Source organism: Capra hircus, assembly GCF_001704415.2.
Source record: "Capra hircus breed San Clemente chromosome X unlocalized genomic scaffold, ASM170441v1, whole genome shotgun sequence".
NCBI classification, from domain to species: Eukaryota; Metazoa; Chordata; class Mammalia; order Artiodactyla; family Bovidae; genus Capra; species Capra hircus.
In genome coordinates this window covers 30,029,681-30,056,987 of record NW_017189516.1, presented here as the reverse complement: position 1 = coordinate 30,056,987, position 27,307 = coordinate 30,029,681, and the positions used below count along the sequence as shown (strand labels likewise).

General features: G+C 37.6%; 1 protein-coding gene across 1 annotated transcript; it reads left to right on the top strand.

Annotated features, from left to right (window-relative positions):
- The first annotated feature begins 4,989 nt into the window (after nucleotides 1–4,989).
- LOC108634298 (myotubularin-related protein 8) lies at nucleotides 4,990–25,935 on the top strand. The gene is made up of 6 exons (XM_018043682.1): nucleotides 4,990–5,140; nucleotides 6,449–6,558; nucleotides 15,424–15,549; nucleotides 16,407–16,456; nucleotides 22,738–22,938; nucleotides 25,362–25,935. Exons 1-6 carry the CDS (start codon nucleotides 4,990–4,992, stop codon nucleotides 25,492–25,494), a joined length of 771 nt encoding a protein of 256 aa, XP_017899171.1. The 3' UTR covers nucleotides 25,495–25,935.
- Nucleotides 25,936–27,307: the final 1,372 nt, after the last annotated feature.

Below are 27,307 nucleotides of genomic sequence, written 5' to 3'. Positions count from 1 at the left end.
TCAAGAACACTTTTCCTCCCTCTATTTGAAGTAATGGGGCCGGATGCCATGATCTTAGTTTTTTTTTAGTTTCAAAGTGACTCTTTCACTCTCCTCCTTTACCCTCATCATGAGGCTGTTTAGTTTCTCTTTTCTTTCTGCCATTAGAGTGATGTCATCCACATATCTGAGGTTGTTGATGTTTCCCCCACCTATCTTGATTCCAGCTTGTAACTCATCTAGCCTGGCATTTCTCATGATGTGCTCAGCATATAGGTTAAACTAACAGGGTGACAGCAGACAGCCCTATTGAACTCCCATTTCAGTCTTGAACCAATTGGTTGTTGCATACAGGGTTCTAACTGTTGCTTCTTGACCCACATACAGGTTTCTCGGGAGACAGGTAAGATGGTCTGGTATACTTTAAGACAGGTAAGATGGTCTAGTATACTTTAAGAGCTTTCCACAGTTTGTTATGATCCACACAGTCAAAGGCTTTAGCATAGTCAGTGAAACAGAAGTAGATGTTTCTCTGGAATTCTCTTGCCTTCTCTATGATCCAATGAATATTGGCAGTTTGATCTCTGGTTCCTCTGCCTTTTTTAAACCCTACTTGGACAGCTGGAAGTTCTTAGTTCACATAATGCTGAAGCCTAGCATGCAAAATTTTAAGCATGGCCTTATCAGAATGGGAGATGAGTGCAATTGTCTGATGGTTTGAACATTCTTTAGTACTACCTTTCTTGGAAATTAGGATGAGGATTGACCTTTTCCAGTCCTGTGGCCACTGCTGGGTCTTCCAGATCTGCTGACATGTGGAGTGCAACACCTTTTTGGCATCATTCTTTAAGGTTTTAAATAGCTCTACTGGAATTCTATCACATCCACTAGCTTTATTAACAGCAGTGCTTCCTGAGGCCCATTTGACTTCATATGAACTCCAGAATGTCTGGCTTTGGGTGACTGACCACAAAATCATAGAAATCTGGTTCATTAAGATCTTTTTTGTACAGTTCTTCTGTGTATTCTTTCCATCTCTTCTTGATCACTTCAGCATCTACTAGTTCTCTACCGTTTCTATCCTTTATTGTGCCCATCTTTGGGCAAAATATTCCCTTGATATTTCCTGAAGGGATCTCTAGTCTTTCCTCTTCTGTTATTTTCCTCTGTTTTTATGCTTTGCTCATTGAAAAAGGTCTTCTTGTCTCTCCTTGCTATTCTTTCGAACTCTGTGTTTAGTTGGATGTGCCTTTCCCTTTCTCCCTTGCTTTTCATGTCTCTTCTTTCTTCAGCTATTTGTAAAGCCTCCTCAGATAACCACTTTGCTTTCTTGGTTTTCTTTTTCTTTGGGATAGTTTTATACTGCCTCCTGTACAGTATTACAGACCTCTGTCCATATTTCTTCAGGTACATTGTTTGCTAGATCTAATCCCTTGAATCTATTCATCACCTCTACTCCATATGCATAGGGGATGTGATTTAAGTCATACCTGGCTGGCCTGTTGCTTTCCCCCTCTTTCTTTAATTTAGGCCTGAATTTTGCTATGAGAAGCTGATGATCTAAGCCACAGTCAGCTCCAGTACTTGTTTTTGCTCACTGTGTACAGCTTTTCCATCTTCAGCTACAAAGAATATAATCAATTTGGTTTCAGTATTGACCATTTGGTTATGTCCATGTGTAAAGTCGTCTCTTATGTTGTTGAAAGAGGGTGTTTACTATGACCAGTGCATTCTCTTTTCATAATTCAGTTAGTCTTGCCATGTTTCATTTTGTTATCCAAGGCCAAACTTGCCTGTTACTCCAGGCATCTCTTGATTTCCTACTTTTGAATTCCAATCCCCAGTAATGAATAGAGCTTCTTCTTCCTTTTTTTTTTTTTTTTGGTGTTAGTTCTAGGAGGTCTTCTATGTCTTCATGGAACTGTTCAACTTAAGCTTCTTCAGCATAGGTGGTAGGGGCATAGACTTGAATTACTGTGATGTTGAATGACTTGTCTTTGAAACAAACAGATCATTCTGTCATTTTTGAGGTTGCCCCCAACTACTGCATTTCAGACTCTTTTGTTGATTTTGAGGGCTACTCCATTTCTTCTATGGGATTCTTGCTCACAGTAATAGATACAATGTTCATCTGACTTAAACTTGTCCATTCCCATCCATTTTAGTTCACTGATTCCTAAGATATTGATGTCCATTACTTCATGGCAGATAGAAGGGGAAAAGGTGGAAGCAGTGACAAGTTTCCTTTTCTTGGGGTCTAAAATCCCTGTGAATGGTCACTGCAGCCATGAAATCAGAAGACGATTGCTTCTTGGCAGGAAGGTGATGACAAACCTAGACAGTGTGTTAAAAAGCAGACATCACTTTGTCAACAAACGTTTGTATGGTCAAGGCTATGATCTTCCTAGTGGTCAGGTACAGGTGTGAGAGCTAGACCCTAAAGAAGGCAGAGTGCCAAAGAATTTATGCCTCCAAACTGTGATGCTGGAAAAGACTCCTGAGAGTCTCTTGGCCAGCAAGGTGATCAAACCAATCAATCTTGACAGAAATCAACCCTGAATACTCATTGGAAGGACTGATACTGAAGCTTAAGCTCCAGTGTTTTGATCACCTGATGCAAGCAGCCAACTCATTGGAAAAGTTCCTGATGATGGGAAGGATTGAAGGCAGAAGGATAAGGGGGCATCAGAGGATGAGATGGCTGGATGGCATCACTGATGCAATAGACATGAACTTGGGCAAACTCTGGGAGATAGTGAGGAATAGGGAGGCCTGGCATAGCAAAGAGTGGGACATGACTGGGCAACTGAACAACAACAATCATCCTTCAGTTTCTCAGAAGTTTGCTGTCTTGCTTCAACTAAAACTGCATTTGACATTCAGGGATTAGAAAGAATTTAATCAAATCTGTGTCTTTCACCATTATTAATCTTAAAAATGGTAAAGAGAAGTACCAAGCTTTTGAAAAACTAAAGAATTGGTGCCCTTTGTCCAAATGAAAGATCAAAAAGTCCACCTTTTTTTAAGTGTATTTTATTTATTTATTTTGCTGTACCAAGTCTTAGTTGTGGCATGTGGGACCTTCGACCTTTGTTGATACATGTGGAATCTTTAGTGTGTGTGTGTGTGTTTGTGTGTGTTCTCAGTTATGTCCGACTCTTTCTGACCCCCTGGACTGTAACCTTTCAGGCTCCTCAGTCCATAGGATTTTCCATTCAAGAATACTGAAGTGGGTTGCCATTTCCTTCTCTAGGAATCTTTAGTTGTGGCATGAAAATTATTAGCTGTGGCATGTGGAATCTAGTTCCTTGACCTGGGATTGAATCTGGGCCCCCTGCCTCAGGAGCATGGAGTCTTAGCCACTGGAATACCAGGGGAGTTCCTCAAAAGTCCGTTTTAATAGGTCCATTTTTCCTCTCTCAGAGGACATGCAAATATCTAGCAACACTCCTCTTCTGGATGGCTAGATCTATGCTTTTATTAGAAACTGTATTGTAGTGACAAAGTTCCATCCTTATGAGTTGATCAAATCTGGGTTCAGACCTTGCCTTCAGCTTTTATCCATATGATTCTAGTTGAAACTGGTTCACATCTCTGAACTCATCTTCTTATGAGGATAATATAAGTACCTATCTCTAGTGGTTCTTGTTGAGGGTTAAATGAGATAATATATGTGAAGGATCTAGCACAGTATCTAGTATACACATACTGGGGGCTCAGCAAATATTATATATTCTTTCCTACTTGAACATCAGGCTGCTTATATATAGCAGTTTCTCAGATATGCCAGACCTATTCCCAGAGAGTGTGTAGTGGTATGATGTAGCTAGGTATCTGTAGTAGCTGGCCTTTCTGCTGCTGCCCAAACTTGGGTAGGGACTGCTATAATTATTGTTTAATTTTTGGATGCATCCTTCAATCATAAACTTTCTTGTTACTAGGTGGTTGTTGCTTACACCTCCTGAGGTGTCCCTTTGATATTTGTTATTAATTTAATGAAAGCTCAGTGACATTGTGTGATAAGAAGTCAGAATTACCATTGTCTTTCCCTTTAAAAAATATCTTGCATTCTAAGTAGAATATGTTAACTTCTAGATTTTTTTTCCTGCATATGTTAATGTCAATAGTTTGTGTTTTTGAGGTTTCAATAGCATTCTTAAATTTTAAATACTATTATTTTAAATTCTTAAATGCTATTATTTCAATAGCATTGTTAAAATTTTATTACTACAGAAACTATACTCTATCCATATACATGCTCCTCCTACCTTCTGAAATGCACAGTAATGGGAGACTAGAAAATAGGCCCAGACAACATTAGTAAGATGGTCATCATTATAGAAGGTATTTTGGCTGTTTTATAGTTTTTTGATTAATATCTCCTCTCTGCAAGTCCCATTTACTCTCTACCCCACCCAACGTTCTTCATATGACCTGCTAGTGTTCTGATTATAACAGCTGAATATAGTGTTAAAATGGCCCTTGGTAGCTCCATTTCAATTTTATCAATGGGTGAAAGTCATGTATCTCATGAAGTCATGTTTTAGACATTTTTCTACAGTAGTTCTTTATAATTAACAGGCCCTGAAGTTCTTAGACTTCTTTCTAGAGCTTCTCAGTTATAAATGCTTTTGAACTTCTCAATTATAAAGACTTTTTTCTCAATATTAAAGCCCTTTCAGGTGAGAAAACATTTGTTTGTGATAGGAAACTCAAAATTATTATTTTAGTTCTTCAGATCAGACATCCTCATAGCTGCCATATCCTTCAATCAATCTCTTAAGCTGGGTTTTAATAATAAAATAAAAATACTAAATCTCCTTATCTTTACCTGTACTATTCTGTTACTTAAAATACCTTATCTATATGCCAATGAAATTCTCTTCATTCCAGAATGTGCTGTATCTTATCTGACTTCAGTTTTAAATGGGTGAGATTTAAAACTGTTTAGAATGAAGCATTGAGATTGACAAACCATGTTCTTTCATCATCTGCTCTATCTGCTCTCTTATGTTCTCAATATTGCAGTTAAATGCCTTGGCCAACCGAGCAGCTGGGAAGGGGTATGAAAATGAAGACAACTATGCCAACATTCGCTTCAGGTTCATGAGCATTGAGAACATCCATGTGATGCGGAACAGCCTGCAGAAACTCTTGGAAGGTACAGGGATTTCACCTGGACTAGGCCAGAGGCTAAACAGATTGCATAATTACATAAGGAAAAAGTATGTCTGATTTTGGGGTAAAATATAAAAGCAACCAGCAGAGCAGAATCAATAGGTGGTAAGATTTTTGACTATATTATGAATCCAGTTTGCATACCTAGTACTGAATTATAGCAGTGTTGGTCTGACAAAGGAACTGCAATATTTAGTTTCATAACTCTGGAGTCCATCTGGGTTTAGTTGGAAATAATTTATGGAAATAATATATCTGTATAAAATTATAGAGATTGCTATGTAGAGGTGGGTAGATCAACACAAATATAAGTGAATTTGGGATTTATTTCATCTTCCTCATTTAATCTGCTGTAAAGAGTCAGTCCAGTTTCATCACTGTGCTGATAAAGGGGGTGAATTTAGACTTCAAAGGAATAAAACTGTTATCAAGCAGTTTGGGTCATCTGTCATAGCTGCAAAATAATTGGGATCAGAATGGGGGCAAGGTGAGATCAGGGCCTCACAGGACTCTTGAGTCTAGAACATTTCTCCCAAAGCCACTATCCAGGATTCCATGATGAGATATGTCATCTCAGGCACACATTAGGGAAAACCTGCCCTCCTTAAGTGAACTTGTTCTTCCTCTCCTCAATTTTTTACTTATACTGTCTACCAGGACCTCTCCTTCACACGACCCTTATCAGATCTTGTCTCCTAGTCTGCAGCCCTTTTAGGGTATTAGTATTCCTCTTCCTTAGGTCTCTTCCTCCTTTCTTTTTTGTCCCACAATATTATATAGTAGGAGAAGAGAACCTTTTGCAGATTTTTTTGAGGCAAAAGATTGCCCAGTGCAAAATGCATGAAAATTAACATAATTTTTTCAACTGTTGAGACAGCACATAACTGCAAGGGAGTAGGTGGTGATGTGGAAGTAGACAGATGTTAAGGGCTACAGAGTTAGGATGAGTAGGAGGAGTTAAAATGGGAATCAAATGTGTTTTCTAATAGCAGGAGATGTGAGTATTTTCCTGTGGATACTAACTCAGTCTTTGGTCTCTCTTCTTTAGAAATTTCTGTGGTCTTGGGGGTGGATTCTATGGACTTGAGAAAGCAGAAACCCAAACTAGGAGATATGGTAGACTCTAGCTCTAGTACTGTCCCTGATTTGCTGTGTGATTTCCAACTAATTATTTAAACTTTCTGTGCCTCAGCTTCCTCATTTACAAAATGGGAATCCACTTTGTCCCCTTTCATGTTGAATAAACTGAGGTAATTGTGAATTTCAATTTCTGCTTCCTTTTCTACCTTAGTTTGTGAATTGAAAACTCCAACAATGAGTGAATTTCTTAGCGGCCTGGAGAGCTCAGGGTGGTTGAGACACATTAAAGCTATTATGGATGCTGGAATTTTCATTGCAAAGGTAATAATCAGGACTTTTAAGAACTTGCACTGACTTAAGTATGGGATCTCTTAAAGTAGCAGTGTATCATGGAAAGAAAATATGAAAAAAGACACCTGGTTTCTAGATTTAGGTCTACCACTAATTTAATGTGTGCCCTTGGCAAATCTCTTTCCTTCTCTAAGTTTGATCCTCTGTAAAACAAGGTAGTTAAACTAGAATCTAATGACATAACTTTTCTCTGGGAGGGGGGTACTGAAACTGAACTCTTTGACAATATGATTGACCCTCTCCCCTGGAAAAATGTACATATGGCTATGCATACAGAATATAGACCTTAATTTCAGAGACCTCAGATCTCTGGTTAAAAACTCTTAAATAATATCTCATGGTCCTTCCAACTCAAATACTCTGATGTATTTTTGTGTTGATTCTAAGGTACCAAGTGGAAGTAAGACTGGGTATAAAATAAATGCAGTTTGTTTCTATGGGTTTTCAGAGCTCTGAGTATAAAGCTGACCTTTCTGATGTCTTTGTATAGGTCTGCCTCTTAATACAGTCTAAGCAGACTTCATCACTCATTTATGCTGAGTCACTTTCTGACCTTCAGAACCCTGGCTTCTGTATCATTTATTAGGTGATGTTAAAAAAAAGAAGAAATTTGGAGTGTACATTTTCTCATTTTGAAATTTTGTTTATATATTCCTACATGAGTTCTTCCTCTCTTCACCCCACCCCAATTATTTGGTACAAGTGAAGAAAAGGAGAGAATCACTTTCACCACCCTTTTGCCATTTTCTCAGTTGAAGATGAGATTTATAGCCTCTGCCTTAAAAGGTTTTTAAAAGCGTGTATGTATTTAACTATCTTAAATATCTAGCCCTAATGTTTTTCAATTACCCAGTCCTATTGCTTACATTTTTCATTATAATATATTATTAGTGCTTACTGTGTGACCCCCCCAGGTCATTTCAAACCCATTATTCTAGCTGTTCTTTATACTGTTCCTTTTTTGCATGTACTATACCCATATATTTGTATTTCCTTTCTGAAACTGACTTCATGAGACCAAAGAGAGTGTGAATGGAGAAGGGAATAAATTTGGTAGATAGTACAACCTCATAAACATTTGTAAATTAAAATGAATGGATGAAAAAAAAAATAGGCTCATGTTTGTACAATTATCCTGTGTTTCCCATCTCCATAAACACCTATATATCCCCAGCTTGAAAAAGTCAGCCTTGAATTTTCTCTGTTCCCCTCCATCTGGTAATTGCCTCATCCTATGAGCTATCCTCAAGTGTTTCTCAAATCTATCCTTTCTTTCCAGCCTCTGCCTTAAGTACTATAATAACTTTCTGACTGGTTTACTTGTCTCTAGTAGTTGCTCCCCAGTTTGGCCACCAAATTGATACTAAAGTCATCTTTCTTGAGCAAATATGATAATGTCACTTTAAACTCAAAATCCTCCAATGATTCCCCTTTGCCCATAAGACCCTGGCAATCATGAAATCTTTTTGTTCTCAAAAACCCTATAGTATCCCTCCCTCTCTCTTTGTCTCTCATTATCTTTATTTATTTTTCTCACTATGAAAATTATACATGTACATTGTAGAAGTAAACAATTCAGAAGTATATAACATAAAATGTATATATTCCCTGTAGTTTTCCCCCACAACATATACATCACTATTAATAGTTTAATGTATGCCTCTAGATCAGCACTATTTGAACTTCCTGTGTTGATGGCTTCCTTTGTGGCTCAGAAGATAAAGAATCTGCCTGCATTGCAGGAGACCTGTGTTTGATCCCTGGGTTGAGAAGATCCCCTGGAGGAGGAAATGGCAACCCACTCCAGTATTCTTTCCTGGAATATTCCATGGACAGAGGACCTTGGAGTCATAAAGAGTTGGACATGACTGAGTGAGAGGGTGCTGCCCAATTCATGTGATGTTGGAAATGTTCACATGTGGCAGTTGCATACTTGAAACGTGGCTAGTGAGAGTAAGGAGTTTAATTTTTTTTAGATTTTTTTTTTATATAAATTTATTTTGATCAGTTTAAATTTAAATAGCCACTTGCTGCTAGTGACTACCATATGGCACAGTACAGGTCTAGATTTTCAGCATATATAATTATATATAGGGCTTCCCTGATATCTCCCTTGGTAAAGAATTATAACACTATATATATTATTATTACTACTTTGTAAGATTATGTTGTGCATATTTTTCTGCAACTTTTTATACTTAATATATGATAAATATTTTCTAGGTCAGTTCAATCAGTACTACCTCATTTTTTTTCAGTGACTATATAATATTCCATTAAGTAAATATTTGAATTTCATTTATTAGGTGATATTAAAAAAAGAAGAAATTTGGAGTGTACATTTTCTCATTTTGAAATTTTGTTTACATATTCCTACATGAGAACATGCTCTCTTCACCCCACCCCTATTATTTGGTAGAAGTGAAGAAAGGAGAGAATCACTTTTCACCTCTCTTCTGCCATTTTCTCATTTGGAGATGAGATTTATAGCCTCTGGCTTAAAATATTGGTCCCTGTTAACAGACAATTCAGTTATTCACATTTTTTACAAATGCAGACATTGTTGCATCAAATAGCCTTGAACATATTTCTTTATATGTGTCAGCATTCTTAAAAGTGAATTTTCAGTTGAAGAGTATGAGTATTTCAGTCTTTACTAGATGTGGCCAAATTGTCCTTAAACTAGGTTACACCAGTTTCCATTCCCACCAACAATGCCTCTCTCTATATAGCCAGCAATGGTTATCAACAGTCTTTTAAATTTTTGCTCATTTGATATGTCCTGTTTTGATTTGCACTTCTTTAATCATTGGTGAAATTGGACATCTTTTCCTGTCTACCAGTGACTTTTCACTCCATGTCGAGCCCTAAGGAAAGAGTGTAGCTGCTGCTATTAGGCCTCTGATACTACCTGAGGTATTTGGTTAACTGGGAAGCTTAAAAGGTTGAGAACTTTTTTCCAGATTTCTGTAAGTCTTGTCTTGCAACCTAACTATTTTTCTAGGAATATCATTTTTTTTGGTACCGTCTATTACAGAGGTTACTCATTTTCCCACACCCCTGAACCTCACAGTTCATGGCAGGTTCAATATTCCCCTTGCTTTTTACAAAACTACTTCCTCCTTTTAGGTCTGTTTCAGTTAGCTGTGCTGCTCTATACCTCTCCTAGTGGCTCTCTTTTCTCTAAGTACTTTGGAAACCATTTTAGGCAGGTGACTTGCTTTCTATCCTGATTCTTCCTCTCAATCCTGGGAGATTTGAATGTCCATGTACATACCTATAAAACAGTCAGCACTGATAGTTCTTTGAACTTTTATACTCCAGTTCTCACACTTTTACTCCAGCTAACCTGGTTTTTCTGTCCCATGAAGACCTCTGCACTTTTAACTCCATTTTTTCCACCTTTTCCTACTTTCTTCCCTATGGAGCCAAGACCTAGTGGTGTAGCACCTCATCCATTCCACCTTGCCTCTTTATCCTTCCATTCTATCTACCCTGCTAATCTCATTCATTCTCTGCTTTCTCTGCTTTTATATCCTGACTACTAAACAGTGCCACAAAGGAATAAATCCCATAGCCATGTTAATTGGTATTGAGTTTATGGTTTATAATATTGGTTGGGTCCCAGCCCTGTTCCACCAAGCAGATATTTCTAATATGTATTTTACTTTCAAGCTGGCTATAACACTGTTACTTTCCTCTCTATAAGCACATATTCTGGAGAAGGCAATGGCACGACACTCCAGTACTCTTGCCTGGAAAATCCCACGGATGGAGGAGCCTGGTGGGCTGCAGTCCATGGGGTCACTAAGAGTCGGACACAACTGAGCGACTTCACTTTCACTTTTCACTTTCATGCATTGGAGAAGGAAATGGCAACCCACTCCAGTATTCTTGCCTGGAGAATCCCAGGGACGTGGGATCCTGGCGGGCTGCCATCTATGGGGTTGCACAGAGTTGGACACGACTGAAGCGACTTAGCAGCAGCAGCAAGCACATATTCAGACTTGTCTCCATCTTTATAGAAAAATAAAGGTAATCTCTCATCTTGCCACACAACTATTTTTTCTCCTTCCTTGCTATCTTAGAGGAAATGGTGCTTCATACCTATATTCTAAATTCCATCCCCTCCTTCTTCAAGGAAACTTTTCCCCCTATATTTTCTTTTTCCCACCTCTCTTACATTTTCAATCTTTTCCTTTCAATGGTTTCATCCCTCAGAAATATGCTCGGCACTTTTTTTTTGGTGGGGGGAGCTACACTGGGTCTTTGTTGCTGTGAGGACTTTCTCTAGTTGCAGTGAGAGGGGACTACTCTCTAGTTGCAGTGCATGGGCTTCTCATTGTGGTGACTTCTCTTGTGCAGAACAGGCTGTAGGGCACACACACAGGCTTCAGTAGTTGTGAAACACAGGCTTTGTTGCCCCATAGCATGTGGAATCTTCCCAGACCAGGGATTGAACCCATGTCCTCTGCATTGGCAGGTGGATTCTTAACCACTCAGCCACCAGGGAAGTCAACTTAATACTTTCTTATTCCTAAGAAAAGAATTTTTCTTATCTTCTATTTACTGTTTTCTTTCCTCTTGCTTAGAGCTTTCTTGAAAGTAATTGACCTTCCTTATTTGCACTTCCTCACATCCCTTCACTCTTGAGTTCACTATAATCCAGTTTCCTTCCGTACCATTAGTACTCTTCTTGCTGAGGTCTCTAATGACCCCTAACTTGTCGATCTCCGGGTCACTCTTTAACCTTTGTTCTGTTTTCACCACTCTGCTACATTTGGGATTGTTATCCCCATTTTCTTTGAACCATTTTTGTAGTCCTGGCCTTAATCCAACTACTGTTTCCTGGTTCTTTTTCTACCTTTCAGGCTTTTTCACAAGCTGACTCCTTTAATAGCTTTCTCTTTCCTCTACTTTCCCCTTAAAAGTTACTGCTTTTTAAGGTCTTTCCTTTTCCCACTGTGGTCTCTGCGTGGACAGCACCAGTCATGCAGTTTCACTTACGATCTCTATTCATATTGTGGTCACATCTATACTCTGGCTCAGTTTCCTCATTCTCCTGAACTTCAGACCCACATATACAGTTGTCTACTGAATGCCCCACTGGGCATCCCCCAACTACCTCAGACTCTCCATGGCCTCAAATGAAATCTTACTTACTCTGAACACTAACTAAAACTTGTTTCTTCCTCTGTGTTTACTGTTCAGGCTAATGGTATTGTCATCCACTTATTTATTACTAAATGACACATTTAAGAGTCATTTTTGACTTTTCCCTCTCCTTCATCCCACATCTATTCTCACACTATGTCCTATTAAACTTTTTTTATTAACCTCTCTCTTCTCCTTTTCAGCCCCACTGCTACCACCTTTATTCAGGTGCTTATTGCCTTTCACAATTTTAGTGGCTCTTTGACTGATCTTTCTAAATCCAAACTTATGCCCTCTTATTCTCCTTATTGTCACCATAGTGAGTACATCTGATCATGGTACTTCTCTGCTTTTAACACTCCAGCAACTCCCTATCGCCACCAGATAAACTGCACACTTGTCAATCTGAACCTTACCCTCCTGGCCAGACTTGTCTCTCCTCACTCCCTCACTTCTAGTGTAGCCTCAACCACCAAGCTAGTTAATAATTCCTCACCTATGCCATGCCTCCTTGCCTTTGTAAATATTGTCAGATTATGCCCCCTGCCTGGAATATCCATTCCTCCTGGTCTATCTGACAAATGTCTACTCATCTGACAAGGCCAACTTTAGTTGTCTCCTCTTCTTTAGTTATTATATGCCTTTGTTGTATCTGGTGTTACCTTTCATTGTTTTAGTTATCATTGGTTTGTAGTCATTCATTTAAATGTTTGTCTTTTTTGTATTCCCAGTGCACACTATAATGCATCTTGTATAGTCACTCAGTAGTTACTAGCTAGGGGAGTAGATGAATGAATGTGTGAATAAATGCTGCTCTTCTTCCTCACCTGAAAAAATCCTACATTTTCTTCAAGGCTCAAGCTTCCCTGGCTCCTACAAAAGGCTATATTACCCTATAGCATCAGTTTTTCCACTGCATTGTATTTATTACCTTTGCTAATCCTGAATAGTTTGCTCAGTGAAGGCAGAAACTGAGTCTCATCTTTGTATCTCTAATCCTGAGCATATACATGACATAGAGGGATACATAATTAAGTGCTAGAATGAATAAGTGAATGCTCAATAGATCCCATTGCCAAAATTGCCCAGGTGGAGTAACTGCCCATATTTTTACATCATTCTGATTATATAGAAACTTACCTAAGACAGGTAAACCTCTCCACCTTAAGTTAAAAGTATTTATATTAGTAAGACTAAGTGGCTAAAGATTCCGAAGCAAATTACTGTCAGGTCTGGGACTGAGATGCAGAACTGTCCAGTTTTTGAGCATGAATTCTTCCTCTTGCCCACTCCTCGCTATAATAATTGATCCATGTCTTCTTCAGAAGTTTTATAAATGTAGATCTTCCTTTGTTTTTCTTTTTACCCATATCATGTATGTTTTGGGTTTTATTTATTTATTTATTTTTTACTTTATAATATTGTATTGGTTTTGCCACACATCAACATGAATCCACCACAGGTGTACGCATGTTCCCAATCCTGAACCCCCCTCCCTCTTCCCTCCCCATAAGATCCCTCTGGGTCATCCCAGTGCACCAGCCCAAGTATCCTGTATCCTGCATCAAAACTAGACTGACGATTCGTTTCTTATATGATATTATACATGTTTCAATGCCATTCTCCCAAATCATCCCACCCTCTCCCTCTCCCACAGAGTCCAAAAGACTGTTCTATACATCTTTGTCTCTTTTGCTGTCTTGCATACAGGGTTATTGTTACCATCTTTCTAAATTCCATATATATGTGTTAGTATACTGTATTGGTGTTTTTCTTTCTGGCTTACTTCACTCTGTATAATCGGCTCCAGTTTCATCAACCTCATTAGAACTGATTCAAATGTATTCTTTTTAATGGCTGAGTAATACTCCATTGTGTATATGTACCACAGCTTTCTTATCCATTCATCTGCTGATGGACATCTAGATTGCTTCCATGTCCTGGCTAATATAAACAGTGCTGTGATGAGCATTGGGGCAGATGTGTCTTTTTCAATTCTGGTTTCCTTAGTGCGTATGCCTAGCAGTGGGATTGCTGAGTCATAAGGCAGTTCTGTGTCCAGTTTTTTAAGGAATCTCCACACTGTTCTCCATAGTGGCTGTACTAGTTTGCATTCTCACCAACAGTGTAAGAGGGTTCCCTTTTCTCCACAACCTCTCCAGCATTTATTGCTTGTAGACTTTTGGATAGCAGCCATTCTGACTGGCATGAAATGGTACCTCATTGTGGTCTTGATTTGCATTTCTCTGATAATGAGTGATGTTGAGCATCTTTTCATGTATTTGTTAGCCATCTGTGTGTCTTCTTTGGAGAACTGTCTATTTAGTTCTTTGGCCCATTTTATGATTGGGTCATTTATTTTTCTGGAATTGAGCTGCGGGAGTTGCTTGTATATTTTTGAGATTAGTTGTTTGTCAGTTGCTTCATTTGCTATTATTTTCTCCCATTCTAAAGGCTGTCTTTTCACCTTGCTTATAGTTTCCTTTGTTGTGCAGAAGCTTTTAATTTTAATCAGATCCCATTTGTTTATTTTTGCTTTTATTTCCAGTATTCTGGGAGGTGGATCATAGAGGATCCTACTGTGATTTATGTCGGAGAGTGTTTTACCTATGTTCTCCTCTAGGAGTTTTATATTTTCTGGTCTTACATTTGATCTTTAACCCATTTTGAGTTTATTTTTGTATATGGTGTTAGAAAGTGTTCTAGTTTCATTCTTTTACAAGTGGTTGACCAGTTTTCCCAGCACTACTTTTTAAAGAGATTGTCTTTTCTCCATTGTATATTCTTGCCTTCTTTGTTGAAGATAAGGTGTCCATAGGTTTGTGGATTTATCTCTGGGCTTTCTATTTTGTTCCATTGATCTATATTTCTGTCTTTGTGCCAGTACCATACTGTCTTGATGACTTGATGACTGTGGCTTTGTAGTAGAGCCTGAAGTCAGGCAGGTTGATTCCTCCAGTCCCATTCTTCTTTCTCAAGATTGCTTTGGCTGTTCGAGGTTTTTTGTATTTCCATACAAACTGTGAAATTATTTGTTCTAGCTCTGTGAAAAATACTGCTAGTAGCTTGATAGGGATTGCATTAAATCTATAGATTGCTTTGGGTAGTATACTCATTTTCACTATATTGTTTCTTCCAATCCATGAACATGGTATATTTCTCCATCTATTAGTGTCCTCTTTGATTTCTTTCACCAGTGTTTTATAGTTTTCTCTATATAGATCTTTAGTTTCTTTAAGTAGATATATTCCTAAGTATTTTATTTTTTTCGTTGCAGTGGTTAATGGAATTGTTTCCCTAATTTCTTTATCTATTTTCTCATTATTAGTGTGTAGGAATACAAGGGATTTCTGTGTGTTGATTATGTTACATTTCTTTATTTTCTTTTTCATTCCCCATGTGTGTGTGGTCAGTTGTGTCTTACTCTTTGCAACACTATGGACTATAGCCTATCAGGCTCCTCTGATTCTCCAGGCAATCCTATGGACAGAGAATAGTGGAGTGGGTTGCCATTTCCCTTTCCAGGGTCATTCCTCATATAGGATACCAATATTATGAGAAGAAATTAATGTAGCCCAGTTAAGACTAAGTTCTCTGCTGTATTGATGGTAACCGTATATAATTAACCTGGCATGCTATGTAAAAGTTGTTTATGCTACTTTTTGCCTCTTGTCTTTACAGGCAGTGAAGATAGAAAAGACCAATGTCTTAGTCCATTGTTCTGATGGGTGGGACCGCACAGCACAAGTCTGCTCTGTGGCCAGCATCCTCCTAGATCCATTTTATAGGACATTCAAAGGACTCATGGTAAGAGAGCAGTGATTGGATGTTACTTTGCACAAGTGGGCGATTATGAATAGATCAAATATAACTCTCAACCGACTTGTTTTCTATAAGAAAGAGGTCTACAAAAACAACTCTGGTTTTCAGTTTAGCTTCTTTCACTAAAATAGGCATTTACAATCTACATACTTTCCATTGCACACTCAACATAGTTCCTTACCCATCAGAAGATAAGTTGGATATAATAGGCTGGTTGGTGTAAGGTAAAGGAAAGACTCAAAAAGTTAACAAAGTTTAATGGATGATTGTTAAATAAGCAAACTGATGGGCTCATCAACTTCATTGTCAGCCGTCTTGATGTCAGACTGATGTTTGTTTTCTGGTGCTGAATCCAACACTTCTTTGTCTTTCTATGAAACAGAACTTACAGTATGAGTTTATCCTCATTTTTCTTTTGGAAATGCTTTATTTTTTTTTTAATGGTTGAAATGCATTTATACCAAAATTTGTTCTTAGTACAAACTCAAATACTGCCTTTGGATTCCTATTTCTTCATAGGTTGAATTTAATATGTTTATCAAAGTTTAGTTATGACTCATATAGCCTGTCACACATTATGTAAAAGCCAAAAAACAAAAAAAAATGTTACAGTACAAATCCAGAATGATTTCTCCTGAGAGCTTTGAAATTTGAAGATAGCCTTTATAGGCCTTTAAAGGAAATCCAAATTACTTATTTATCATTTGGGAAATTAACTTTATGATCATTCAACACAAATTTGTACGAAGTCCACTTTAGCAAAGTGTTTTGATACGTTATAGGTATGATTAATTAATTTTATGATTTTTCTAATGCAAAGTTTTCTTTTTCATAAAATGAAGATCCTGATAGAGAAAGAATGGATATCCATGGGCCACAAGTTCTCCCAAAGGTAAACATATCCTCATTTTAAAGGTGGAGGCTAAGGAGAATTCAGTAGGGTGAGATTTATCAAAACCCTGATATGTTCTTGTCTAAGAAGGAAGAATAAGTTGAACATGGCATAAATCTCTTTTCATCAAGAAACACATATTCCATAAATAATGCTAAGGATCTAGGGACACAGTGGTAACTAGACTGTCATATCTGCCTTCAAAGTGAAACAAATGATTATATCAAATCATTAAATATTTCAAGGAAGACTAAACATCATAGGCCACAGAGGAAAAAGAACTTAACTGTGTTTGAAGAACACAAGATAGGCTTCCAGGAATAGGCAATTTTTAAGGATGAATTTTAGGGACTGAGTAGGAGTTTGCTAGAGAGAACAGTGAACATTCAGGTAGAGGGAGTAATATCTAATGCAATGCAACTTTTAATCTTTTATAAGAAAAAAGGCATTTGCATATGTTTGTTCTTTGGTAAGAGGTGGATGCAAGAACTTATATTTATTTAGTGATCTAGTGCTACTATAAGCCAAATAGCCTTACTGAGACTTTGTGTGTTATGAGAATAAGAAATGTTTACCAAATACCTAACAATATGCTGTAAACTATGTGAGACACCGAGTTGATAAAGGCACATAAAATATGAGTTTTTCCCTCAAGGAGGTTGCTGTTTAAGTCTTATTATCCCACATTTGTGTGTATACATTTAATTTCTTTTGATTACCACTCTCTAGCTATTTGGGTCCATCTGTTTGTTCTTCTTTTGTCAACAAACTTTGGTCCAGGCAATATGCCAGGTTTTGAGGGGACTGTATTGGACCAGATGTGTTTGCTGTCCCTTCTTTTATAGAAAATAAAATCAGGGATGACAGTATAATATGACATGGGCTTCCCAGGTAGTGCTAGTGGTAAAAGACCTGCTGGACAATACAGGAGATGTAAAAGATAAGGTTTAGGTCCCTGGGTTGGAAAGATCTCCTGGAGGAGGGAATGGCAACCACTCCAATATTCTTGCCTGGAGAATCCCATGGATAGAGGAGCCTAGTGAGCTACAGTTCATATGGTCACAAAGAGTCAGACACGACTGAAGTGACTTAACACACACACAGCATGATAACTGCTACAAGGGAACCTTACCCATTCTGGGCAAAGGAAAATTCCTAGAACTGGTGGTATTTTAGAACATTAAGAAGAGGAGGTTGATACATTTTTAGGTTTTGAGACATCTCCAGACTATTTTTCACTCTGGCTACACCATTTTATATTCCCACAAACAAGTAGGATGGTTCCCTTTTCTTCATATCCTTGGCCAGTATTTGTTGTGTTTCTTTTTGAGTTTCTTTTTGGGTATATATCTGAGAAAAAACAAAAACGTTAATTTAGAAACATACAAGTGCACCCGCATGTTCATAACAGCATTATTTACAGTTGCCAAGTTGTGGAAGCAACCTAAGTGTCCATCAATAGATGAATGGATAAAAAGGACATTGTATATATAGATACAGTGGAATACTACTCAGCCATAAAAAAGGGAGTGAAACTTTGCCATTTGCAGCATCATGGATGGACTTTGGAGGGCATTATGCTAAGTGAAATGAGTCATACAGAGAAATACAAATACTGTATGATATCACTTGTAATTGGAATCTAAAAAGTACAACAAACTAGTGAATGTAACAAAGAACTAGCAGACTCACAAATGTAGAGAACAAAGTAGTGGTTAGGAAGAAACTAGGGAAGAGGGGTAAAGAGAGGAGTAGGTAGGAAAGGTAAAGGAAAGACTCAAAAAGTTAACAAAGTTTAATGGATGATTGTTAAATAAGCAAACTGATGGGCTCATCATCTTCAGTGTCAGCCGTAGGTAGGAAATTTTTTAAGAGGGTTATATGAAATCATGTGTCTGAAACTTGTGAAAATTATAAAGCACTATAGATTTAAAGAATCTTTCATGCAAAAAAGGTTTTAAAAAAGAAGATTGTGTAAATCAAAACTATAATAAGATATTGCCTCACACTGGTCAGATGGCCATCATCAAAAAAATCTACAAACAATAAGTGCTGGAGAGGATATGGAGAAAAGGGAACCCTCTTGCAAAGTTGGTGGGAAAGTAATTTGATACGATCACTATAGAAGACAGTATGGAGATTCCTTACAAAACTAGGCATAAAACTACCATGTGACCCAGCAATCTCACTGCTAAGCATATACCCTGAGGAAACCAAAATTGAAAAAGTCATATGTACCCCATTATTCATTGCAGCACCATTTACAATAGGTAGGATATGGAGCAACCTAGATGTCCATTGACAGATGAATGGATAAAGAAGCTGTGGTGTGTATTTTCAATGGAATATTACTCAGCCATTAAAAAAACACATTTGAGTCAGTTCTAATGAGGTGGATGAACCTAGAGCCTATTATACAGAGTTAAGTAAGTCAGAAAGAGAAAAACGAATGTCATATATTATCATATATATATATATATATATATATATATATATATGGAGTCTAGAAAGGTGATACTGATGAACCTATTTGCAGGGAAGGAAAAGAAATGCAGACGTAGAGAACAGACTTATGGACATTGGGTGGGGTGGGAAAGGAGAGGGTGGGATGAAAGTAGAGAGTAACATGGAAACATATATTGTACTACCATATGTAAAATAGATCAGTTCAGTTGCTCAGTCATTGCCGATTCTTTTTGACTCCATGGATAGCCAATAGGAATTTAAAATAGATAGCCAATGGGAATTAGCTATATGACTCAGAGAACTCAAATTGGGGCTCTGTAACAACCTAGAGTGGTGGGATGGGTGGGAGGTGGAAGGGAGGTTCAAGAAGGAGGGGGCATATGTATACCCATGCCTGATCCATATTGATGTATGGCAGAAGCCCAATAAAATACTGTAAAGCAGTTGTTATTCATATTGATGTATGGCAGAAGCCCAATAAAATACTGTAAAGCAGTTGTTATTCATATTGATGTATGGCAGAAGCCCAATACAATACTGTAAAGCAGTTGTTATTTAATTAAAAATAAATAAATTTTAGAGAAGATTAAAGATTTGAAATAAATAGTGGATGTTTTGTAGAATGACTCCTTAGGAGAAAAGAGGGATATAGACTTCCATCCAAATGAAAACATTTAGCTTGAGGTAGAATCAAGAACCACCCTTACAGCAGAAAGCAAAGAGGAACTAAAGAGGCTCTTGATGAAAATGAAAGAAGACAGTGAAAAAACTGTCTTATAACTCAACATGTGAAAAACTAAGACCATGGCGTCTGGTCCCATCACTTCACGGCATATAGATGGAGAAAGAATGGAAACAGTGGGAGACCTTATTTTCTTGGGCTCCAAAATCACTGCAGATGGTAACTGAAGCCAGGAAATTAAAAGATACTTGCTCCTTTAAGAAGAAAATTAAATCCTTGCTCCATAGAAGAAAATCTATGACCAACATAAACAGCATATTAAAAAGCAGAAACATTACTTTGCCAACAAAGTTCCATATATAGTCAAAGCTGTGGTTTTTCCAGTAATCATGTATGGATGTGAGAGTTGGACTGTAAAGAACGCTGAACGCTGAAGAACTGATGCTTTTGAACTGTGGTGTTGGAGAAGACTCTTGAAATTCCCTTGGACAGCAAGGAGATCCAACCAGTCCATCCTAAAGGAAATCAGTCCTGAATATTCATTGGAAGGACTGATGCTGAAGCTGAAGCTCCAATACTTTGGCCACCTGATGTGAACTGACTAATTGGAAAAGACCCTGATGCTAGGAAATATTGAAGGCAGGAGGAAAAGGGGACGACAGAGGATGAGATGGTTGGATGGCATCATGCACTCGATGGACATGAGTTTGAGCAAGGTCCGGCAGTTGGTGATGGACAGGGAAGCGTGGTGTGTTGTAGTCCATGGAGACACAAAGAGTTGGACAGGACTGAGCAACTGAACTGAACTGATAACTAAGAACACCTCTTGAGTGGAGACTACATGGAAGGACAGGTGGAGAAGGAACTAAGTTTGTAAATGTCCAAGGCATAAGTTAGTTATTTTTACTTGATGGCCTTAATCTTTTTCATTAATACTGTAGACATCAATGTGAAATGTGTCAGGGTTACAGAAGATAGATTAAAATTTGCAAGAGCTGTAAGGGGTAATGGGAAAACTGTGTTAAGGATATACATAAAGGTTGCTGCTGCTGCTGCTGTTTAGTTGCTTCAGTCATGTCCAACTCTGTGTGACCCTAAGAACTGCAGCCTGCCAGGCTCCTCTGTCTATGGGGATTCTCCAGGCAAGAATATTGGAGTGGATTGCCATGTCCTCCTACACGGGATCTTCCCAATCCAGGGCTTGTACCCAGGTCTCCCACATTGCAGGCCAGTTCTTTACTGTTTGAGCCATCAGGGAAGCCAAAGAATACTGGAGTGGGTAGCCTATCTCTTCTCCAAGGGATCTTCCCGACCCAGGAATTGAACCCAGGTCTTCTGCATTGCAGGTGTATTCTTTACCAGCTAAGCTATCAGGGAAACCCATTAATAAAGGTTACTTGGGAACAATTAAGTTCCAGCTGAGTATGGAGACTTCAGTTGTCAATTTGCCTGGTTTTAAATTTTTCGCAAGCAGCGTTTATCAGTCAGGATTTGGAAGTAGAGAACATAGCTTTGTTTGTTCCTCAGTGGTTGGATTTTGAGGGAAAATAATGACAAAAAAAGACCAGAAAGTTGAAGAAAATGGGGAAAGACTAGTTGATGGGGGCAGATCTAGAATATGGAGTGGTAAGGAAGCTAGGAGGAATCTGGCAAGTAGAGAGGTCCAAAGATGAGGGCTGGATGAGGTAAGATGAGCAGCTTTTGGAAATATAATATATGGTGATCAGAGCAGGATATTGAGATTAAGGTTTCAAAGTAGAGGAAGCACCTTTAGCTAACATCAAGAAACATGGACGCCATGGATACACAAGCCTGATGTGAAGTACATAGAGGTAAAGATCGGTGAAGTAGGTTAGTTAGTTAAAGAGTCTAAGCCAATGTAGGTCATCTGCATCTACTCCAAAGATAAGTACTTACAACTGGAGTCAGATTCTTCAGAAAATGTAGAGAAGTGACACAAATATTGTAGAAGACAACACTGAGGAAAATGAATGAGCATGACCCATAATGGAAGTATTTTTAAGAGAGTAAAAGGAGTAGTTGAATGCAGTGGTAATGAGGAGAAAATTGATCCCACTTCAGCTTTCTTTTAGGATTATGATATACGAAGAGTGAATGACGAGCCTTCTCCCTTTTATTTGGGGCCCAAGAAGTAGTGTCCTTGGTGAGGTAGATTTCAATCATATCAAAAGGTAGAACATTCAGTGTAGAAGTTAAGGACGCCATGTATGTTTACAGTGGATTAGGGCTTCTAGTGGATGGTAGAGTTGGGAAAGAGCATCATGGGGGAGAAAACATTAAACAGTTCTGGGATGAGATTTTTTCATTCATTTAAGGAATGTATTAAATACTATTTTCACACCAGGCATTGTCCAGTAAACAATATAGATATGACCTTTGCTCAGTTCAGTTCAGTTGCTCAGTCGTGTCCGACTCTTTGTGACCCCATAAATTGCAGCACGCCAGGCCTCCCTGTCCATCACCAACTCCCGGAGTTCACTCAGACTCGTGTCCATCGAGTCAGTGATGCCATCCAGCCATCTCGTCTTCTTTCGTCCCCTTCTCCTCCTGCCCCCAATCCCTCCCAGCAACAGAGTCTTTTCCAATGAGTCAACTCTTTGCATGAGGTGGCCAAAGTACTGGAGTTTCAGCTTTAGCATCATTCCTTCCAAAGAAATCCCAGGGCTGATCTCCTTCAGAATGGATTGGTTGGATCTCCTTGCTCACATGAAGCTAAATATTGCTGTTAAATTAATTAAAATTAAATATAATTGAAAATTCAGTTCCTTAGTCATACTAGCCACATTTAAAGTGCTTAATAGTGACTGCCATATTGGACAGCACAAATATGGAACATTTCAATCATTGTAGAAAGTTCTATTGTAGAGGATGTAAAAGGAAATAGAATAGATGACCAAAGGGTTTATGATCTGGATAATAGTGAAAGTTGCTGGTGGCGAAAAGATCCACTGGGGTTAATGAACTTTGAGATTCTAAGTGTTATTTAGGCATTAGATATTTCCTTACCAATTCCAACACAGAAACTGAAGGTGACCTTGCTATAGCCTGTTCCAAACAGTGTAATCCCTGATGTTAATCATTGTCTTTCTTTACCTTTATTTGTATCTCTTAGGTGTGGCCACCTGGATGGAGACTCTAAAGAAGTATCCCCTATTTTCACACAGTTCCTAGACTGTATCTGGCAATTAATGGAACAATTTCCATGTGCCTTTGAATTTAATGAAAATTTCCTGCTGGAAATTCATGACCATGTTTTCTCCTGCCAGTTTGGGAACTTCCTTGGAAACTGCCAGAAGGATCGAGATGATCTGAGGTGAATTCAGTTTGTGAGAAAACACTGAATAGGGAGAGAAGATCAGTATAAATTTACCAGTCACCCTGAATTTGGGACAGCAGTTCACAAAAGGGGAGGAGATGACAACTATAAAAATAATTTTTGAAGCATAAAACACTTGGAATTTTATGGGTATTCCTCAAAACCTCAGAATCTTTATCTGTGAAATAGGGTTAATAATACATAATTTTCAGATCTATCATGAGGAATCAATAAAGCAATGGATGTGCAAGGGTTTTATAAGGAATGAGTGTATGAGTAGTCATTAGCTACTGTCCTTTATCATTTGTGTCTAAGATCACTAAATAGCAGGTCATAGGCCAAGTCTGGCTTAACAGGTATATTCTGTTTCATCTGTAGAGTATTTTTTAAACTGTTAATTAGTAGTCAGTATTTAAATATCATGATATTTCACATAAAATCCAGTTGTTTTAGGATTTTTTCCAAAATCAAAAAGCCATTGTGGCAAGATATTCTGCAAAATCAGGAACTCTGGCAGTACTGGACCTGCATTTTCTAATGGCAATAATCAGCTGGAGCTGAATAATAGACTGCTCCATTTGAATGAAGCAAGCTCACTCTTGTCTGCCACAATTCTCACTACTTTCTGTTGTTTATTCTCAGCTCACTTCGTATGTTACTTCCCCAGCTCCTATAGGCGCTTGAATTGGTACCAGACTTAAACTCTAACATCCTCACAATGTATAAAATGTAAATAATTTTTGAAGTTGACAAGACAGAGTTTCTGGGAATAGCATTCTCCTTGTTTTAGAGTCAGAGAAAAAGAATAGAGAGGCGAAGTGACTATCTCACAATCCACTCTTGTTTCAGAGTTGTTAGCTGAGTAGCAGTTAGCTCAAGTTCTCAGGCCCTGCTATGATGTATCCTGGATAAGTCAGATGATATCTCTAATTCTGTTTTCTTGTCAACACTGAGAACAGTGGTGAACTTTGCTGCTTCAAAATCTGTAGTTACTTAGTAGCTTCTGTACACATTTCTATTTCATTTTGCAACTAAAACTTTCTTACCCTCTTCCCAAATGCTTATAAACACATTTGTTCTGTCTCTGACCTGCTTTTCTAGCGCTAAAATCAGAGATCTTTTCCGTATACTTTTTCTCCACCCTCTTAAAATGAGGCTAATATATCCCCAACCCATTCCTCACACAAATCTGAATCTTCATGTAAAAGTATGAAAGTTGAAAATTTTAACATATGCTTTAATAGTTATTATATAAAACAAGCAGACATATCATTCATCCATGAAAGAAAAGACATGGACTCTAGGATCCGAGAGACCTGGGTTAAGATTTTGGCTTTGTCACCTACTAGCTGTGTGACTTTTGCAAATTAATTTTTGTCTCATTTTCTCATTATTATTTTGGGAATAAAATATCTCACAAGGTTTTATTATGAAATTCAATAGAGTATTTTAAATAGAGTCTGGGACAGTGTTTGACACATAGTAAATACTTAACAAATACTATTTAAGTTACCTCTGCAAGATTTTTTTTTCTTTTATCAACCAACAACAAATAAGAAAGATGCATATACAGTTCCTTTGGCCTCATTGAAATGGTCTGAGGATTCTAAAAGTTACAAGACTACAATTTTTACGTCATATATCCCATATCACTTCTCTTTGTTGTCCTCCTAGAGCTTTCTTTGACACTGTATGAGCAAATGAACTTCCCATGCATGGATACACAGCAGCTTTCATTGGGGACAATGAATTCCATGCTTTTTTGTGTTAACTAAGTCACTCCCCAGGGACTCAGCTAAGGGATAAGAAGAATCAGTCTTGTAATATAAATATCACAATCAGTGCTGCTCACCTGGGACAACTCACAAATATTTGCTAATATAAATTGCTAAATTGTTTTTCACTGTCTTATACCTTCTGAGTGGAGGAGAAGCTGGCTTGAAATAAAATATAGAAAAGCCAGAAATTAACCTCTTGTCTGTTAATTTACCAGATTTTTAAAAGGAATTCTAGAATTTTTAAAAACTGGAAAGGTTATTCATAGAATCCAAGATTTGGAAGAGACCTTAAAGATCACATTATACAAATGAGAAAATAGGCCCAGAAAGGGCTAGGGGCATCCCTAAGATTACATCACCAATCTGCGGCAGAGACAGAGTGTCTGCATATATACTCGGCACATGTGGTTCTTCAGTGTGGAACTCTTTCTAATCTCTTTAAAAATGGATAAGTTGAAGCCCAGATAATTTGTTACTCTATCATTCTTCATTACCATTTTTTTATTTTCCTTGTATCATATCCTAGCCTTCTGTCTTAGGTTATTTGTTAATAGAACTTAGATGATTGTCAAGTTCAGCAAATCTATTGATGTTACCTGCTTGCTGCTTTTAATTTTTTGGCTTGTTTTTCTTTTCTTACAGAATATATGAGAAAACCCATTCAGTGTGGCCTTTCTTGGTTCAGCGGAAACCAGACTTCAGGAACCCTCTCTATAAAGGCTTCACTATGTATGGGGTACTCAATCCTAGTACTGTGCCCTGCAACATTCAGTAAGTTCCTAAGCTGTTCATCCTTTCTTACAGCAAGCCCCAAGGCCTCAGCTTCTTTGCCTCTCCTTGTATAACTGACATCATCTCCATAATCCAAGCTATAGAGTAGGACATTTTCTCCCAGATTACCCATTCCTTGCTGCCTCTGAAAGCAAGACCACACTCCCATTAGTTTTCAGGGCTTTGTAGTTACTTGCTTAGGGAAATAAACAAGAAACAATTGTTTATTTATAGTAGTACAACCAGTCAAGATGTAGGTTGTTTCATTCCTTTTAGTCTTTCCTTACGTATTTCTCTTCTTTCTTATCCTTTTCCCCCCAAAAGAGAAGGAAAAACAGAGAAAGATAATGTGCTGATATAGTTTGTTCTACTTTCCCCACAAAGTGTTAAGTACAGGGTGCCATGCTCACTGACCACAATTCAATGAGTACAAGACAGAACTGAATGCATTTATTAAGTCTAATGGTTTATTTTGTATATTCTGTAGGATTTTATATGTGTAAGATTATGTCATTTCTGAATAGATATTGTTTTAATTATTCCTTTTCAATTTGGATGCCTTTTATTTTCTTGCCTTATGTAGAACTTCCAGTGCTGAATAGAAGTAGTGAAAGCAAGCATTCTTATACTGTTTCTTATCTTAGGGGGAAATCTTTCAGTCTTTCTCCATTGAGTATGTTATAGTTTTGCTTTATTTTACTAATGACCTTTATCATGTTTAGGACATTCCGTTCTGTTCCTAGTTTGTTGAGTGTTTTTATGATGAAAGTGTTTTAGATTATATCAAATGTTTTTTTCTGAATCATGTTGAGATGCAGATGATTATATGTTATTTTCTCCTTAATTTTATTTTTTGTTTGTTTTTGTTTGGCCACACTACATGGCTTGAGGGATCTCTGTTCCCTGACCAGGGATTGAACCCAGGCCATAGTAGTGAAAGCTCAGAATCCAGGGCATTAGGCCATCAGAGAACTCCCTCTTGTTAATTTTGTTAATGTGGTCTGTAGTGCTGATTGATTTTCAGATTTTGAACCAACCATGCTTTCATAGGGTAAATCCCACTTGGTCATGGTATATACTCCTCTTAATATGCTGCTGCATTTGGTTTCCTAGCATATTGTTGAGGATTTTTGCATCTATATTCATAAAGCATATTAATCTACAATTTTCTTACAATGTCCTGGTCTGGCTTTGGTATCAAGGTTATAGTGACCATATAGAATGAGCTGAGAGTGTTCCATACTCTTCAACATTTGGAATAGTTTTAAAAGAATTATTGTTAATTATTCAGTGTTTAGTAGAAGTCACTAGTGAAGCCATCTGGTCCTGAATTTTTCTTTATTGGGAATTTTTTGATTACTGAATCAAAAACTGTTATAGGTCTGTTCAAAGTTTTTATTTCTTGAGTCATTTTTAGAAGTTTGTATGTTTCTAAAAATTTTTCCATTTCATCTAATTTGTTGGCATGCAATTGTTCATGACTTTGTCTAGTATTTTTCTTTATTTCTAGAAGTTCAATAATAACATCCCTAACTTAATTTATGATTTTAGTAATATGAGACTTTCCTCTTTTATTTCTTGAGGTCAAAATACCTTCGTTTAATGTCAAAAGCATCTTGTACATAAACTGGATAATACATATTAAATGATGCATTTCTGTTACTTTTAGGGGTTTGAGGGGCATTTTTCCAGTTTTATTGTGATATAATTGACATGTAACATCATGTAAGTTTAAGGTATATAGTGTGATGATCTGATACATGTAAATATTGTGAAATGCTCACCACAACAAGATCAGTTAGCACATCCTCTACTCA

Excerpts from the sequence above, each read along its gene's own strand:
- LOC108634298 (XM_018043682.1), top strand. The coding sequence starts at position 4,990 with ATGTTCTCAATATTGCAGTTAAATGCCTTGGCCAACCGAGCAGCTGGG. Across the intron at positions 6,559-15,423 it reads CTGGAATTTTCATTGCAAAG|GCAGTGAAGATAGAAAAGAC; the intron begins GTAATAATCAGG and ends TTGTCTTTACAG. Across the intron at positions 22,939-25,361 it reads AAGGATCGAGATGATCTGAG|AATATATGAGAAAACCCATT; the intron begins GTGAATTCAGTT and ends CTTTTCTTACAG.